The sequence below is a fragment of the Embiotoca jacksoni genome, unplaced genomic scaffold (genome assembly GCF_022577435.1).
Source record: "Embiotoca jacksoni isolate LCO1_2020_lvr unplaced genomic scaffold, fEmbJac1.0.p SCAF_34, whole genome shotgun sequence".
Lineage (NCBI taxonomy): Eukaryota > Metazoa > Chordata > Actinopteri > Embiotocidae > Embiotoca > Embiotoca jacksoni.
The window spans coordinates 898,444-915,856 of NW_027185386.1; the positions used below are offsets into that span (position 1 = coordinate 898,444).

Here is a 17,413-nt window from a genome sequence, read left to right on the forward strand (position 1 = left end):
GAAGCTTTTCTTCTTGGTGATTTCTTCATTTCGTTGTTTCCACCCTCCATTCAGCCTGTTTGCTGTCCGCAGGCCGCTCGCTTTCCTTTCGCATCCATTCAGCTGAAAATTGTCGGTTATCAGCCGCTGAAATAACTCGTCTTCCTTCCATGAACCTATTTGAAGTGATTGTAGTAACTGGGGAGAAGAGGCTGAGTGCTCCGAGTCAACAGAGGGAAACATGCTGAAATAATTCGGTGTCAAAATGAAACCGTGTTACACGCTGTGCCAGAAGTTAATTCCCCCCAAAGGTGAAAAACACAACGCAGCTGAAGATGCTACGCGGGCTTCTATTCAAACACAAAGGTCTCCTTGACATTTCTGCTCTGCGTTGGCTGCTCATCCTTGTCGCATTTCTCCCCGACTGCAGCTGGAACGACGCGACCTGTTGACATTTACAAACTCATCTGGCCGAGAGCGACGGCATTCTGTAAGGAGAAACACCTCCGAACGTCCCGCCGCGCGTTTCCGTATGAACGTTGCTGCAAAGTCAATCTTTTCGGAGGGAGACAGCCGCCATGTTGTTTCAGTCTTTGTTCAGCATCTTGAGGCTCTCCAGCGTGAAGCAGCAGCTGGTGGGCCTTCTGATGAGAAGACTCCTGAGGTTTTATCATCACGTCCACTAGAGGGAGCCCACTGTTCAAATGTGGCAAGGTTGAAGGCTGCCCCCCCCCCCTCCATCCCCCTCCACCCCTCCATACCGACAAGGCTCTGGACAGCAGCCAAGGAATAGTGTGGCACATAATGCAGCAGCTGCAGGACGAAGGTGACATGAGGTGAGATCAGATATAGTAACAGATGTAAACAGAGTTCAGACGCTGGTCTGAAAACTGATGCAAGAAATGGGACAGTAAAAATAAAAATCACATGAAAACTAAATAAACAAATAAAAAACACGTTCTTTTCTCTGTATGGAGGAGAAAAGACTCCTTCACTTTATTGAAACTGATAAATCGGTATCAAACAGCCAATGAGATGCAATGAGGAAACTGAAAGATGTACGGTTGTGCGGTTGAGCCTCTGCATCGCTCCGGAGGAAGTTGTGTGCAAATCAGCTGATCTTTGAACCTTTGTGCTTTTTTTGGTCCAGCAGAGTTTGATGTTTAGAATTCGGGACCGTCCTTCTTCAGCTTGCTGTAGTCCATGTTCACGGTGTAAAACTGGGAACACAAACACACATTTCATATAGAAGTCTTTTCTACATGATTATCATTCGATCCCGGATGATTTATAAAATCACCATGCGATAAAAGGTTTTGAATACTTTACTCCTCCTATCACATCAAGTGAGGTCGCTAATGACTTCATCAGATTTGTTAAACACAGGTTAGCATTAACCCGATTATGTCATTAATCCGACTGAAGGAATTATCCACGGATCAGCGACGCCTCTGGCAAAGATTCACTACGCAAGTCAGTCAGAGACGACTTCACACGGAGAACCACGACAGGAACACGACTGTGATTCGTAGGATTTCTGAGTCCCACCTTGTACTGATACGTCGGGGCGAGCTTGTTCCAGGGCTCCGGGTTGTTCTTGCGATCCCAGCTGCAGAGAAGACGGAAAAGGTTTGTTATCATAGACGGCCGTGACTTCAGACATTTTATAGGCGTCTAGAAACAATAACTGAACTGTGATCGAGTCGAACTCCGTACATCGTTCTCTCATCTGCAAATCTAATTAGAAGCACTCGACATGTTCTCTGCACACTCGGCATTTTGGAAAAGGGCACAAGTTAAAAAAAAAGAAGAACAAAAGGAAAGAAGGTCTTTTGAGTGATAAACCGGAGTCCTTACCAGACGTCGGGGTTTCTCAAGCCCAGGCGAGCGAGGTACATCATGGACATGGCCGCGCCGCCGCCGATGAAGATGAAGAGGGGGATCAGCTGTAAGCGTCAGAGGAGACATCTTCATCAACTTAAGAGCCGAGCTGTCACAGCGCAAGAGAGGACGATATCTCCGAAGACGACGAGGCCGCCGGCAGCGTGGAAACGCCGGCCTGCTCAAGTAGGACGCGACCGCTCGGAAAACACGGCAGCTTCCGACCCGCCGACGCTCCGGAGTCCCCGAACGGACGCGACGCTTCTCCGAACATCTCGAGATAAAACGTGGTTCAAATGTTCACCGAGTCCGTGAAGTCTCTGCTTCTTATCGCGCCTCACGGCAGGATCTGGAGCTCCGTGGGACTTCAGATGCTTCGAACCGTGAGAAATAATACGGACTCCTGTTTCCGTCTCCAATGAAACTAACTAACGGACACGAGACGACGCATCCACCAGACGGACGCCGAGTTCACACCGATCGAGTTCCTGCAGCAAACAGGAAAGTGGAAGAGAAGATTCACATGGAGCATCTCACCAGCAGCATGAGTGACAGCTGAAATCATCCTGGACAGGAAATAGTGTAAATAGTGTGTTTCCTCTGTGACAGTAAATATCTGGTTTATAAGTAAATATCTGGTTTAAAAGTAAATATCTGGTTTATAAGTAAATATCTGGTTTATAAGTAAATATCTGGTTTATAATTAAATATCTGGTTTATAAGTAAATATCTGGTTTATAAGTAAATATCTGGTTTATAAGTAAATATCTGGTTTAAAAGTAAATATCTGGTTTAAAAGTAAATATCTGGTTTATAAGTAAATATCTGGTTTATAAGTAAATATCTGGTTTATAAGTAAATATCTGGTTTATAAGTAAATATCTGGTTTATAAGTAAATATCTGGTTTATAGGTAAATATCTGGTTTATAAGTAAATATCTGGTTTAAAAGTAAATATCTGGTTTAAAAGTAAATATCTGGTTTATAGGTAAATATCTGGTTTATAAGTAAATATCTGGTTTATAAGTAAATATCTGGTTTATAAGTAAATATCTGGTTTAAAAGTAAATATCTGGTTTATAAGTAAATATCTGGTTTATAAGTAAATATCTGGTTTATAAGTAAATATCTGGTTTAAAAGTAAATATCTGGTTTATAAGTAAATATCTGGTTTATAAGTAAATATCTGGTTTAAAAGTAAATATCTGGTTTATAAGTAAATATCTGGTTTATAAGTAAATATCTGGTTTATAAGTAAATATCTGGTTTATAGGTAAATATCTGGTTTATAAGTAAATATCTGGTTTAAAAGTAAATATCTGGTTTATAAGTAAATATCTGGTTTATAAGTAAATATCTGGTTTATAAGTAAATATCTGGTTTATAAGTAAATATCTGGTTTATAATCCTCGTTCTTTATCTGTAAACATACGTCATCATACCCTCCAACATTTAGTGAAAACAGAATGTCAAAACAACAAAATTACACGATGTCATCTTATATTATTATTATTATACATTTTACATATTTGACTATTTTAGTGAAAAATAAACTCAAACATTCATTTTTTTCAGCTTTCGGGACCAAATATCTCTGAACAGTCACGTGCTCAGATGAATCTGTTTACTGGATTTATTTATCCTGTAATCACAGTAAACTCTACTGAGTGTTATTAATATATCTACATACATATATTAATATAGATATTAATATAAATAATAATATATCTATATTAATATATATTATACATATACATAATATATAATACATATACATAATATATAATACATATACATAATATATCTACATATATATATTAATATAGACATATATTAATATAGATCTATATTAATATAGATACAAATATACATATATATGTATCTATTTTAATATATCTATATTTGTATATATATTAATATATATATTTGTGTCTATATGAATATATATCTATATTCATATAGATACATATATATATATTGAAATATCTATATGAATATAGATATATATTCATACATATTAATATATCTATATGAATATTGATATATTAATATATATATGTATATATATTAATATATCAACACCGTGACCTTATTTGACTCCATAGCATCACTTATCACGAGTTTTGAAACATATTTTTTGTTATAAAACCCCATTAATTATTTTTTTCCAGTAAATAAACTCTTTTTATAGTTGATCTTTTTATAGTTGATCTTTTTATAGTTGATCTTTTTAGTTGATTCTCTGAAAGTCAACGCGGTCGAACTTAGCTTCCTCCAGCTAGCACTGCTAACTCGTTGAGCTAAGCTCCCCAGATGATCCCGGTTCGTCACAAGTCTTCACGTTTGAACTCTTTTCCGACTCTAACTGGACTTATACTTACAGCCGGGTGGTTTTTCAGCTGTTTGCGGACGGTGGCGAGCATTTTGAGTTTGACTTATCCCACTTTGTACAGAAATAACCGGATTACGAGTCGTCGAGCCAAAACGATGCGTAACGTAATCAGCTGAGATCAGGGCGGAAGGCCCCGGGACACTTAGGAGGCTGGCTCACTGCCTGACAGGAGGCGCGGAAACAGACGAGTATTAATTATCACGCGGGCTGTGTATGGCATTTATTTTATCCTACATATCGTAAATGAGGACTCGTTTTTGCGTAGTTTCGTTAAAATGCTCGTCTGTCGGCTCAGCCTTCATTTTAACGAAACATTTCACTCCGGCAAAACTAAAGGAAGTTGAGAACAAAACTAAAGGAAGTTGAGAAGTCGCCACAAACACGTGATTTTGACCCAAAGTCAACCTGATACTGAAAGACATCAACTGTCATCAACGGATTTAAGTTCACCTCAACATTAAATTATATTTTAATATAAAACATGCATTTATTCAGTCCGGTTTCCCACACGACAACTTCACTGTAGCCGTTTGTGATTAAACAGATTATTGTAGTATTAATTATATCATGTTGGATTGAGTTAATTCTGTTTAAACGATTAAAATCACACTTCAATAATCCATATTTATCATTGCTGTGAGTGACAGGATGGAGATAACAAACTATTTACTGGTTTATCTCTTTGATGTGTGACCTGGTGAACTGTCTATCTTCAACCTGACAGCAGGGGGCGCTGTTGCCTTCTTTCAAGCAGGAAAAACTGCATTTATTTTCATTTCTTTGATTTCAGTTATACATCCTTTGGTGTATTCTCTCTCATCAAAATCTGTATATACATTACATTTCATTTATCTGACTCTTTTATCCAAAGACTCACAATAAGTTCATTTCAACATGAGGGTTCAAACCAGAACAACAAGAATCAAGAAAATATAATTTCTTCCAGAAAGCCAAACTACAAAGTTCTATCAGTAAGTTCCATGTTAAGATACTAAAGTTCTACTGTTCAAGGTAAAGGAGGAGGAGGAGGAGGAGTGGAGGAGGAGGAGGAGGAGGAGAGGAGTAGTGTGAGTGTATTTCGGAGGTTAAAGACCAGTCGAGCTGCTGCATTCTGGATGAGCTGCAGAGGTCGGATGGTACTAACAGGTAGACCTGCCAGGAGGGAGCTACAGTAGTCTAGACGTGAGATGATCAGAACCTGGACCAGAACCTGGACCAGAGCCTGGACCAGAACCTGGACCAGAACCTGGACCAGAGCCTGGACCAGAGCCTGGACCAGAACCTGGACCAGAGCCTGGACCAGAGCCTGGACCAGAGCCTGGACCAGAACCTGGACCAGAGCCTGCACCTCCTTCTGAGTGAGAAGAGGACGTATTCTCCTGATGTTGTGCAGCATGTATCTACAGGAACGTGTTGTTGCAGTGATGTTGGCAGTAAGAGAGAGTTGACTGTGGAGTGTCTCCGAGGTTCTTATCAGTCAGGGTCGGGATAACAGAGTTGTTGAAGGTAGTAGTCAGGTCGAGGGTGGGAGAGTCTTTCCCTGGAAGGAAGAGCAGTTTGGTCTTGTGGAGGTTGATTTCCAGGTGGTGTGAAGACATCCACTGAGAGATGTCAGTCAGACAGACAGGGATTCATGCTGCTACCTGTGTTTCAGATCTGGAAAAGAGAGGATCAGTTGGGTGTCATCAGCATAGCTGTGGTAGGAAAAGACATGCGAGTGAAGGACAGAGCAGAGAGAGTCGGTGTACAGAGAGAAGAGGAGGGGACCCGGGACGGAGCCTTGAGGGACACCAGTAGTGAGAGGACAAGGTTCAGACACAGATCCTCTCCAAGTTACCCGGTAGGTGAGGTCGTTGAGGTAGGATGAGAACAAGGATAGAGCAGAGCCTGAGACACCGAGGTCCTGAAGGAGGAAAGAAGGATCTGGTGGTTCACTGTGTCAAATGCAGCAGAAGGTCTAGAAGGATCAGGACAGAGGACAGAGAGGCTGCTCTAGCAGTGTGAAGCTGCTCAGAGACAGAAGGAGGACCGTCTCTGTTGAGTGGTCTGTTGAAACCAGACTGGTGGTCAAGAAGGTTATTATGGTGGAGATAGGAGGAGAGTTGGTCAAAGATAGCTCGCTCCAGAGTTTTAGAAAGAAAGGGAAGAAGAGAGACGGTCTGTAGTTGTTTACTTCAGACGGGTTGAGGGGGGGTTTCTTCAGGAGAGGGTTCACGCTCTCCTTCAGAGAGTTCAGGAAACAGACCGTTGACAGAGAAGAGTTGATGAGATGGAGAGAAAAGGAAGAAGGTCTGGAGCAATAGACTGGAGGTCTGGATACTGGAGTATTATTTCAAGCAGCTGACACAAGCAACTGTATAACCTACATATTATTCTGATATCAATGATTGTCAAAATACTTTATAAACTAATATTTACATTTTAACTGGATCAATAAGGGCTCATTTACAATCACTGCCATTTAAAATCAGGCTGCAGCCAATCAGAGATGAGAATCTTTGCTGATATGAACCAATCACGTCGGTGTGAAACCAACATCAACAACAACAAAAAGGAAATCACCATGAAATATAACAAGTTCCCTTTTATGTCAAGTTATTTTCAACTTGTAGAAAATAAATGTAAAAACAATTCAATAGCGAGATTGGACGTAACACGGTGGGCTACATACAACCGTTTATACTTTATAAATGACTTGGCTAAATGTTTTTTAAAGAAACAAAGTACATGTGTGAACATTACACATATTCAAGAATCGATTTGTAAAACCATCTGATGGCAAGTTCACAAGCTAAATGCTGGAAATGTATTTCTGAGTCCTTACATGGTTTGACATCCATCCAGAGAGGTGAGCTGCTTTCAGAAAGAGAAGGATTTGTCTAAATACAGTGATTTTTTTTTTCTTCTCTCTTTCCGACGGTCCAAATTCCTCCACAGAAGCACGGTAAGCTCGTGGTTGTGTGATTATGTTTATGGCTCATCACAGTTCAGTCTGGACTTGATCACCAAGCGACAGATTTCTCTTCAGTACATCGACAGAACACAACAGATGCTGAAAACTATGACGACTCTCACTTATAAATACAGTTAAATATCTGACCGTGTTGGAGCTAAATATCGGCACGTATAAGATTTCCGGTACGGTGACGTCTCATGAAAGTAAAAAGGTACTGGCTGTGGACCGTTTCTCTCCAGATGTTTCAGTGTGTCGTCTTCTTTGGGCCTTTGCCAAATTTAGCGTCCAATCCGAGACCTAAAGTGAGAAAGCAGAAGTTGTGAGTAATGAGGAGAGGAAGGCCACTCAGCAGCAGAACTTCAAATTGAATCAAGAAAAACATGTCGCAGTTTAAATGACTAACTTCAGCTCAGCGATACTCTCACTGCACGTAGGAAGTTTTCCCCAGTTGGACTGAACTGTTTGATCGAGTGACTGTTTCAGGCTTTGACCACGTTTTTGCCAACATTTTAATCTGTCTCCAACTTTACTATAATACACATTAAAGGAATAGTTCGGGGTTTTTCTTTTCTTTTTATTCCCCTTCTTATTGATTTTACATATATATTTTTTAACAACAAACGAAGCTGGCACAGATAATACATTCATCGGCACGTCATCTGGAGGTAGTTGAGCTAAAATTATTGTTTTTGTCAAAGGAGTCTGGTGGTAGCTTTGAAGAGAGCGAAGATGGATATAACATCTTCACTTCCCATCAGAGACGGCAGCCTTCAGACAAATACTTTCAAGGATATCGATTGTTTTGGGGTGGCTAAAATCCATTTTGTTGCTGACCTCGTCCACAGCAGGACGTTGTGCCATTAAAGCTGCCTGCTTCTCCGTGCTGTGATAAGTGCCTCATACAACCCCAGAAAAATCGAGCTTTCCTTTTACTGATAATGTGGATTCAGACACTGAGAATAAATCCAAAGACAGAAGGAACTCTCACCGAGGAACACCAGGACGGTGCCGACCCACTGCATCGTGCTCATGACGTTGCCGAACAAGATCACCGAGCCGAGGATGGTGAAGAACTTCCTGGTGGTGGTGACGATGGAGCAGGTCAGAGGCCCAAAGTATACCACCGTCATGAAGATGAAGGTCTGGCAGAGGATCAGAAACGAGACCAGTGACTTGGAGTTTTCACCGAGCTGTCTAAATTCAACAGACAACAGATTGAACACATGCGTCCACCCACCTGTCCTAAAGCACTGGTCAGCCCAAACAGAAGGATGTTGTAGAGGATGCTGGGGTGGCGTTCGGTGAAACTCAGGAACTCCCACACTTCTCCTGTCCACAACACCGCTGAGGGCAGACAGGAAGATTAACCATCATCTCACGATTCAATGTATGCCCATCCTTCACACTAATATGCTGCAAAAAAATCTGATCTGGGTCCAGAGTGTAAGCGTACGGCACCACCAAGTGGTTATGGAAGTAACAACAGTTAGATGAATGTTATGTGTGGGGGTGTGAAGGACTCGTAGGAGTGGAGGCATCAGAATACTTCTGCATCTTGGGATAATAAGCAGACTTCAAAGCTGGAGTCGGGCTGATGGAACAAAAACCGAAGACTTCCTCGGGTATCTTAATTCAGAGAGGAACTGGACTCATGAAAAACAAATGCAGCTTCTTAAAATGCAACACGGCCGGTGGAAGCGAGAGGCAGACGTCCAGGAAGGACGGGCAGGAAACATCCTCACAGATAGCAAACGCTGCCCGTTAGTTTGTTATAAGACCGATAACAGTCTCTCAGTTCTCATATTGGCTTTGAACTTTTTGATCTTTATCTGACAGCCCATTAGTGTCTGACCTCGGGAGCCCCTCATTAGGATTTGTGTTGGTTTTATGTGCCTTGCTCTTCGGAATATTACAGCAATCTCCTCGCAGAAGCGACGGCTTTGAGGTGCAGGATTCCTTATCTGTAAAGATAACACTCAACACTTTGCCTCCACTGAATTAATGAGGTTTTTTTGGCTCCTGAGAGAACATTGCTCATACTGTTAGTGCTTTTGTTTGGGTGTTTTAATTATCAGAAGTGCCGTTAACTACTGCCTCCGACAGCTATTCATCCAAGAGTCAAAAGACGATGAAAGAGTACAGAACGTCCACTCACATCAGCGTTAGAAAAGAAGTGTTGGAGCTGTTTATTACTTTGTTATTTACTTGTTAGCATGGATTTCTTTTGTAAAGCGAGTAACACAATGGACACCTGAAGTTGTTTAAGCAGGCAGGCTGGAGGCCCAACGTTTTTTGGGCTTTTTTTCCAGCACAAGACGAAGCAGGAAACACGGAATCGTGTTTGTTCGTCTGTATATTTAACTGTCGGAATAAATCAGGAGGCGTGTAGATAGTGCATAGTTTTGCCTGCATAAATCAAATACCCATGATGCATCAGGGTTACAGGGTTAGAGTCCCTCAGCCTTTTGATTTAAGTTTATTTGAAGACAAATAGTCTCTGCAGGAACTGTTAATATTAAAATTGCCGCTAGTTTGATAAACTGTTGAGTGGACGAGCAGCAGATGAAACCAGCATGTTTACTCTTATTAAAACCATATTTTTAATTTGTCAACACCAACAAAAAGCAGAATTAAAACTCTGCAATGCTCTGAGGAAACTATTTCCAGAGAAAGCTTTGCAGCAGTACACTTCATTCTGCAATATTTTGGCAGCACTGCAGTGCACCAAGGTGATTGTGCTCATTAGTGTCTCCTCTGGCTGCAGGTGAGCACGTCGCCGACGCTCTCCTGGCACTTATCCTGTTAGATGTGAGTTTGGCAAAGAGCACGGTGGACTCACCGAGTCCCAGCACCGCAGTGGACCACATGTTGATGTTCAGCATCATGTGGTTGGCGCCGGTCTGGAAGCGGGACCTCATGTGGTCCTGGGCCACGCCGGTCAAACCGTCCAACGTCAGAGAGACCAGCTACGACACAGAGAACCACACCAGCAAAAAGAAATTAAAAAAGCAAGAAGAAAGAGCCGCTGTCATGGAAACGCCACAGTAACCATGACTACAAGAGAAAACGGATGGGGTGTATGTTAACTCGCCAGCAGAATCTCTCCGAAGCCAAAAAGGTGGTCGTCTGCGACGGCGGAGCTCTTGTTGGGTTTGTAGAGGAAGAGAGCGACGCCGCTCACGATCAGCAACACGCACAGGTACTTGGCCAGCGGGTACTTCTTCCTCAGTATCGTCACGCCGAGGATCATCACTGCAACGACACCACAACAACAACGTGATGCATGGTTTTGACCCGTAGATACCACCGTGGATTCAGTGTCGGGCCTTCAACCCTGAGAGTGAAACATGGATGGTGAAAGTGTGAAAGTGTGTTTGTGTCCTCTGAATGTTCAACAAGAGATAAACAAGCTGTTCCATGACCTTCATGTGCAAACAGAACATACCGTAACCTGCCACATATACGCTTCACACGCTTGAAACGAATGTGCTTACTCAGGTTGTCCTCGATCAGCTTGTACGGTACCAAATACTACATTTTTATTATGACTAAGTAAATATGTATATTAAAACACGGCATTATGATACCGTGCAGTTTCAGAGTTGGTTAATACTCAGAGAGCCCAGCTGAGAAGTCTGAAACATGTATTGTCCACTGAAACAAAGGCAAGCGGTGACAAAATTAGGGCTGCCACTAACCATTATGTTCATTTGTTGATTATTGTCCCAATTATTTGATTAATGGTTTTAAAATGTCAGAAAATGGTTAAAAAAAAAAATTAAAAAAAAAGTCTACCAGTACTTTCCAAAACCAAACATGCAGCCTAAAAATGTCTTGTTTTGTCCCGATCAACAATCCACAACCAAAAGTTATTCAGTTTATCATCATGGAGGATAAAAAAAAAAAAAAAAAAAAAAAAAAAAAAAATCCACATTTAAGCAGCTTGAATCAGATTTTTAGCACTTTTTAATTTAAAATTACTCAAAACAATTCAAAATACTTGGCAATAATTGCAGTTGCAGCTCTAAACAAATTTACACAACATTAATCTGTTTGACCGACCGACTAATCTGCACCTGATTATCTGTGCTTGCTATTTGCAGTGAGCAGATATTTTCAAACTCACCTGATTATTACTGAAGTATTTTTACCTCTTTCAGGTTTTCATGACATGCGACTAAATTATGACCTAAATTCCCAATAGGAGTAGTTTTAACTTTGAAAACATTACTTCTTTTGTAAAATTATATTATGTATATGACATGCAGGTAGACAGCAGAAAGCTAAATGAAGTGATATTATCAGATTTACCTGGTATGGGCTTGCAGGATTTTCCCAACACCTATTCACAACGAAAACAATGCTTTAGGATACACAGAGCACATATACACGTATATCTGAAAAAGGGCGGTTGAAACAGAACAGACTCACCTGTGTGGGGTAGTTGACATACTGAAGGGCAGAGTTACTGGACACCATGGCTCCGAGATAAGAGAGGGAACACAGGCCGTAGAGCCAGCTCCTGGTGTGATCCGGCTTGGAGCCCTCAAAAAACTGGATCACTGATTGTAAAGAGGAACATTTGAGCCACAATGAGCCTCAATAAAATATCATTTAAAATAATTTCCCAGCTTTTAAGTCTTATAACTTTAAAAACGTTACTCTCTCTGACCCCTGTTAATAGTTTTGTGTGTGTCCTGCACAGCAAATACTCACAGATCTTAGCGAACAAAGCGCTGACGATACACTGGATCAAGACCAGCGTCCGGGCGAACCTGAACTTCTCCTGACCGTAGTCACCTCGAGTGCTGCAGAAGTAGAAACAGCAGAGTGTTTAATGCAACAGAAAAATGGACCTGAAACCGAAGCGGCCTTTGTCAGCCGTCTGGACAGGATCACTGGTCGTACAGAGCATGGTGCGTTCATGAGCCTCCGAGCTGTGAAAAGGTCCTCCAAAAAAAGAGAAGTCATAGTGCAATAAATTACAGCTGACAGCGCGGTGTGGACCAGGAATTGTTTTTTAACAGCTGTCTTAGTTACATCCTGGTGTCAGATTTCAATTGTTATTAAGAACTCAAATGAAACTGTGAAGGCGTTTGTTTAAAAAAATAAAAGTAAAAAAAAAACACTTCACGAAATGAAAGTCAGATATATATATTATTTTATTTTATTTTTTTAAAGAAAAAAAAAAAGGGGCTGCCTCACTAGACGCCAGTTTCCTTTTGAAACCAGAGAGGATCCCTGTCGCCTCCGGTGACTTTTAGGCAACATACCACCTGTGTCACGCCTCGGTGTGTGACGGGCGGCAGAGACGGAGCTCCACTAACTTTACATACTCTTCATACAGAAGCACAAGGAGCCAGTTGGAAGATTTGTCAGTAAAGGTCCCTCATATTTATCTCCAGGATATATAACTGCATGTAAAGTAGTTCAAACTAGTTCCACTTGCAGGAGCTACAAATACTGCTCACATTTGTGCTTCAGTATTGATAATCTAATGATCAGATATGTAATAATATATCAGTCAAAGGGAATGAACCAGTACTTTTATTTGAATACTTTAACTACATTTGGTACTTATTAACTTGTACTTAATGTAAGAATGACGTAATACACTTTTTTTTAATGCAAATAATTGAGTATTTCTACATTGCTGTATTTATGCCTTTACTAAAGTGTCTGAATACTTCCAGCACTGATGAGGGCCAATAAATTAGAGTTTCTCATGTGACTAAAAGTCAAGTACTAAACTCCATTTTAAAATCTAACGATTTACTGTCCTTCATACCGCCGTGTGCAGACAACGTTGTGAACTTCACACGAGATCACAGACTGACTCGTTCAAACAACCACATGCTGTTTTCTGAGCTTTACAATAAACAGTTGTGTCACATGAACATGTCGCTTGCAGGACTTCGCGGACTGTTGATACGCATGAACGTTAAACTGGACGCTTTTTGAATGGAGTCTGGTCCAGGACGGAACATCTGACGTCACTCACATGGTCTCCTGCAGGATTCCGTAATAAAAGTAACACACGAAGACTCCGAGGAAGCAAACGATGAACCTCATCCGCATGTTGTCCCACACCGAAGCGGGCTTCCCGGCTCCCTTCCCCGCAGCCATGCCGCCGTCCGCCAGCCCGGCGATGTTCACCGACACCGCCCCGCTCCCGGCGCCCCTCACACCGACGTCCCGATCCACCGTAGCCGGTGTCACGAGCCCGGAAATGGTGCTCGCGCCTGGAAGCTGTCGGTGAGTTCTTGTTCTGAAGGTTTTTGTTGAATAATCTCGTGAACCGTCGTGTTTGTTGTTTAACACACAGATATCACGTCATCACGTTTCTTTTGTATCATCTCGACGGGACACGTGCGAAATCAAAAGCATCGCTGTCCCAGCTGTGTAACAGAACAGCTGAGCCGCCAGGTGAGCCGCCAGGTGAGCTCTTCATTCAGAAGTTAAACCCTGCGTTTAGAAAAGAGAACAAACATCGTGCCAGGACAACTCTTCATGAAGGACTGACGGAGGTGTCAACAAACAAGCCTGACTCTTTCAAAGTTAATTAAATAAAGTAAATCTTGATGATTAAATGATGACAATGTGTTGAATGTAAACTAATCAATCGCGAAAACAAAATACTAACAGATACGTGAATTGTTTTTGATCAAATTTACGTTTAACAGCCCTGTTTTGTCTCATGGCAAATGTAAAGACAGCTATTTCAAAAATCAGAGGTCCTTCCCTGAAAATGTCGCGTGCCCTTTTGTCGTCCTCGGATGTGGATGAAGTTTATTGGACCGTAGAGAGCCGCGACGGACCAATCACGAAGCAGATTGTGGTTAAAAAGGCGGGGCTTACATTTAAAACCGTAAATCCACGTGTCCAAAGCAGACAACAACAAACAGCAGAGAAACCACAGGAATGATCATTATTGATGGAGGCATTCAGACTCCCAGAAAAAAAGTGTTTTTTATTTATTTTTTTAACAATGGCACACTAAACATTTTGAACTTTTATCACCCTAAAAAACAAGAAAAGGGTGAACAATCAAGTATGAGGAAGCAGAGTTGACAAATATCACATTCTTCATTAGAATATGCAAATAATGTTTTACTATAGATCTGTTTTTTCATGTGTTGCACAGGATCGGTGAAAAACAGTGTTTGATGCATTCGATCAATAACTCAAAACAGAGGGAATTAACTTTCCATGTTAAAGTGAATATTCAAACATTTAACACTTTGTGGTCAGGCTCCACAAAAGGGGCTCAGATTGAGAAACAAACTGGGACACAATCAAATTCTTTAAAAAAAACAGTTTGGTTATATGGACGCCTGCTGTAGGCGTGTAAAGCTAATAATAAAAAAAACAGTTCATTCCTGTTTATTAACATAAACAGAAAGAGAACGAGTCAATTTCTTGAGTGAAAACATAAACAGCATCACCGGCTTCGTAACTCGGTACAAAGATACAAAAATAGATCCTAGAAACACATCTGTAGAAAAGTAGGCCGTCGTAAAACTAAAGGCCAAAAAATATGTCTCTTCAATCGACATATTTTTTTTTATCAAATTTCAGGAACAAACTCAACAAGTATTTATTTTTCACCAGTAAAGCCGAATATTTATCTAAACTTAAAGATCCTCTACTAGGACAGAGTAAAAGTAAAACGTGTACTCTAAGTGCTCTGGTTTTTTTGACACAGCTGACACAGAACAAAAAACAACAATTTCATCAAAAAGAAAGACGTTCATAAATCTTCCCGCGACTTAAAAGTCCTGCAGTCGACTCGTAGGAACAGAAGGATCATTTAAATGCTGATGAGGCAAATATCAGCTCAATCAAAGTATTCAATAAAGCAGCCAGATCGAAGACCACAGTTATTCTAGAAGAACGGCGACATCAAACGCAGAGTCTGGTGGTTTCATGGCAGTGATCGTGGTGATCGTCGTGGTGATCGCGGTGATCGTCGTGGTGATCGCGGTGATCATCGTGGTGATCATGGTGATCGCGGTGATCGTCGTGGTGATCGCGGTGATCGTCGTGGTGATCATGGTGATCGTCGTGGTGATCGCGGTGTTCGTCGTGGTGATCATGGTGATCGTCATGGTGATCGTCGTGGTGATCGCAGTGATCGTCATGGTGATCGCAGTGATCGCGATGATCGTCGTGGTGATTGCGGTGATCGTCACGGTGATCATCACGGTGATCGTGGTGATCGTTGTGTCCCTTTTGTCGCGCTGCGTGTGAAACACGTCCGGTTTCTCCGGGTCCTGGCGGCGCGGCTCGGTTCCGTCCTCAGAGAGACCGCAGGTCGTCCGGCTCACTGCGTCCCCAGCTGCCGGGTGGGAGACGCCTGGCCCGAGCAGCCGGTGACGGGAGACACCGACAGCCCGCGGAAGAGGAGGTCCATGGAGGGCAGCAGGGGCTTCAGCAGGCTGACGGGGCAGAAAGCCGAGCCTCCGTGGGGGGTGAAGTTGACTTTGTTGGGGTCGGGGCAGGACGGCCGGAGGAGAGGCTCGTCCTGACAGGTCGACCTGGAAGATAAAGAGAGATGGAACTTTTTTTTTTTTCTTTTATTCTACCATTTTCTTAATAAGATAAGACAAATTTAAATACGACAATAAGTTCAACTATTTTGTCGTTAGATGAATCAGGAAGCTTCACAAAGCGTGTGAATTACTGTATATTACTCACATGATTTGAACACAACGACAAAGAGGGCTGCAAATATTATTCAAATCATTAATTGATTAGCTAAAATATATTGTCTTCAAATATGCGGCCAACTGTCCACAATCCAGGCTAAAGTGATAAAAAGTTAAATGTGTTCCTCACATCGCCTCTTCGCAGACTCGAACCCGCTCGCAGCCTTCTGGCGGCTGGCGCTGAAACGAGTAGGTTTTGTTGGGACGAGGGGACGAAGAGCAGGACAGTAGCAGAGGAAGAGGAGGATCCAGTGCTAACGAGGGAAGAGACGTCGACGCACACGAGTTCTCACCGTCCACCGGCTCTGCAGAGAAACACAAACATCCCAACTTTTACTAAAAATAAATCTAAACAAATATCTCGACATTAGAAAAGTATTTGTCACAGTTTCAGAGAAAACCTCCGAGCTGTCTCACCGGGATGTCCCATCGGACACGGAGACCGCAACGGGGACAGGAGCGATGGATTGGAGGGACGCGGGGAACTCGGAGGCGACAGGAGGGACAGATCCAGAGGACACGGGGACTGAGAGGGCGAGATGAGGGAGGGATCCAGGGGTCCCGGGGAGGGCTCGCTCTGAGAGCCGCTGCTGCACCTCTGGGCCGGGACGGGAGCCCGGTGGCCGTCTGGGATGTCCAGGATCTGGAAGATTTCAGGAGGAGACAAAGAGGAAATATGACCATAAAAACAAAAACAAAAGCAAGAACAGATGAAGATTGTTTTTTAGGACAAGGAGCTCATCAAAGAGATCAGTAATTAATTATTACAAACTTTTGAATCCAGCTGATTAGATATTACAGTAAAAACTGTGCGACATCTTATTATGGGTTTTTTAACTGAAGAAACAACATTTGATCATTTTCAAACTACACAAATTACATTATTTTTCCTTTCAAACTTTACACTCTTTTTATGATTTCAATCCACAGCTCTGTATGTCACAACTTTAAATACGTTGAATTTATTCGAGACTATTTGAAGGTAAAAGGCAGTTCCAGTTGTTTCCATGCCGTTTGTTCCGTTCTGATTTAAGCGAGCTGACCTCGAGCTGATCGTCCGGTTTCTCGGACACAAACACTTCCTCCAGCTCCAGGTTGAGACCTTCGACGCTGCGTCGCAGCCGCGGCGCCAGTTTGTTCAGCGGGATCAGAGGCGTCGTCTGAGGGGAAAACAAGCCAAATACAGGCACATTCAGACGGAGGCCGGGCGTCTCTTTACATGTGGTGTCTGTTTCCGTCTTGCGTGTGTGTGTGTGTGTGAACTGTCAGCGTGACATGCCGGTTTCAAATTGGTCTTTCTGAGACGGCGTAACACGGGAGCCGTGATGACAGCCGGTCTAAGAAAAGAATCCGAGTTTGTTTTTATACCCCTGTTACTAAGCTCGGGCTCGTCTGCCTGTGGAGGGCAGTCGGTGAAAAGCTGCTTCTTTAAATCACAGGAAGAAAGAAAAAAAAAACAGGGGGGGGGGGGGGTACCTGAGTGATGCCGGCTGCCTG

The 17,413-nt window shown here is 42.3% G+C and overlaps 3 protein-coding genes across 3 annotated transcripts in view; all 3 read right to left on the minus strand.

The window, feature by feature from the left end:
• Positions 1-937: 937 nt before the first annotated feature.
• ndufa4a (NDUFA4 mitochondrial complex associated a) lies at positions 938-4,384 on the minus strand. Its single transcript, XM_069165462.1, has 4 exons — positions 4,242-4,384; positions 1,837-1,925; positions 1,528-1,588; positions 938-1,199 (listed from the first exon to the last, which is right to left on the minus strand). The coding sequence occupies exons 1-4, from the start codon at positions 4,281-4,283 to the stop codon at positions 1,143-1,145; spliced, it is 249 nt and encodes an 82-aa protein (XP_069021563.1). The 5' UTR covers positions 4,284-4,384; the 3' UTR covers positions 938-1,142.
• Positions 4,385-6,821: 2,437 nt separating this feature from the next.
• Positions 6,822-13,716, minus strand: slc35b1 (solute carrier family 35 member B1). Its single transcript, XM_069165350.1, has 9 exons — positions 13,210-13,716; positions 11,925-12,016; positions 11,640-11,770; positions 11,520-11,550; positions 10,300-10,460; positions 10,048-10,174; positions 8,446-8,552; positions 8,197-8,350; positions 6,822-7,505 (listed from the first exon to the last, which is right to left on the minus strand). Exons 1-9 carry the CDS (start codon positions 13,332-13,334, stop codon positions 7,453-7,455), a joined length of 981 nt encoding a protein of 326 aa, XP_069021451.1. The 5' UTR covers positions 13,335-13,716; the 3' UTR covers positions 6,822-7,452.
• Positions 13,717-14,158: 442 nt separating this feature from the next.
• fam117aa (family with sequence similarity 117 member Aa) overlaps positions 14,159-17,413 on the minus strand; it is a 10,214-nt gene continuing 6,959 nt past the window's right edge. The window contains 5 exon segments of the mRNA XM_069165439.1: positions 14,159-15,745; positions 16,047-16,221; positions 16,334-16,559; positions 16,960-17,076; positions 17,393-17,413. The exon segment at positions 17,393-17,413 is cut by the window's right edge and continues 24 nt beyond it. Of these exon segments, the coding sequence (XP_069021540.1) occupies positions 15,532-15,745; positions 16,047-16,221; positions 16,334-16,559; positions 16,960-17,076; positions 17,393-17,413 (753 nt within the window). The 3' untranslated portion in view covers positions 14,159-15,531.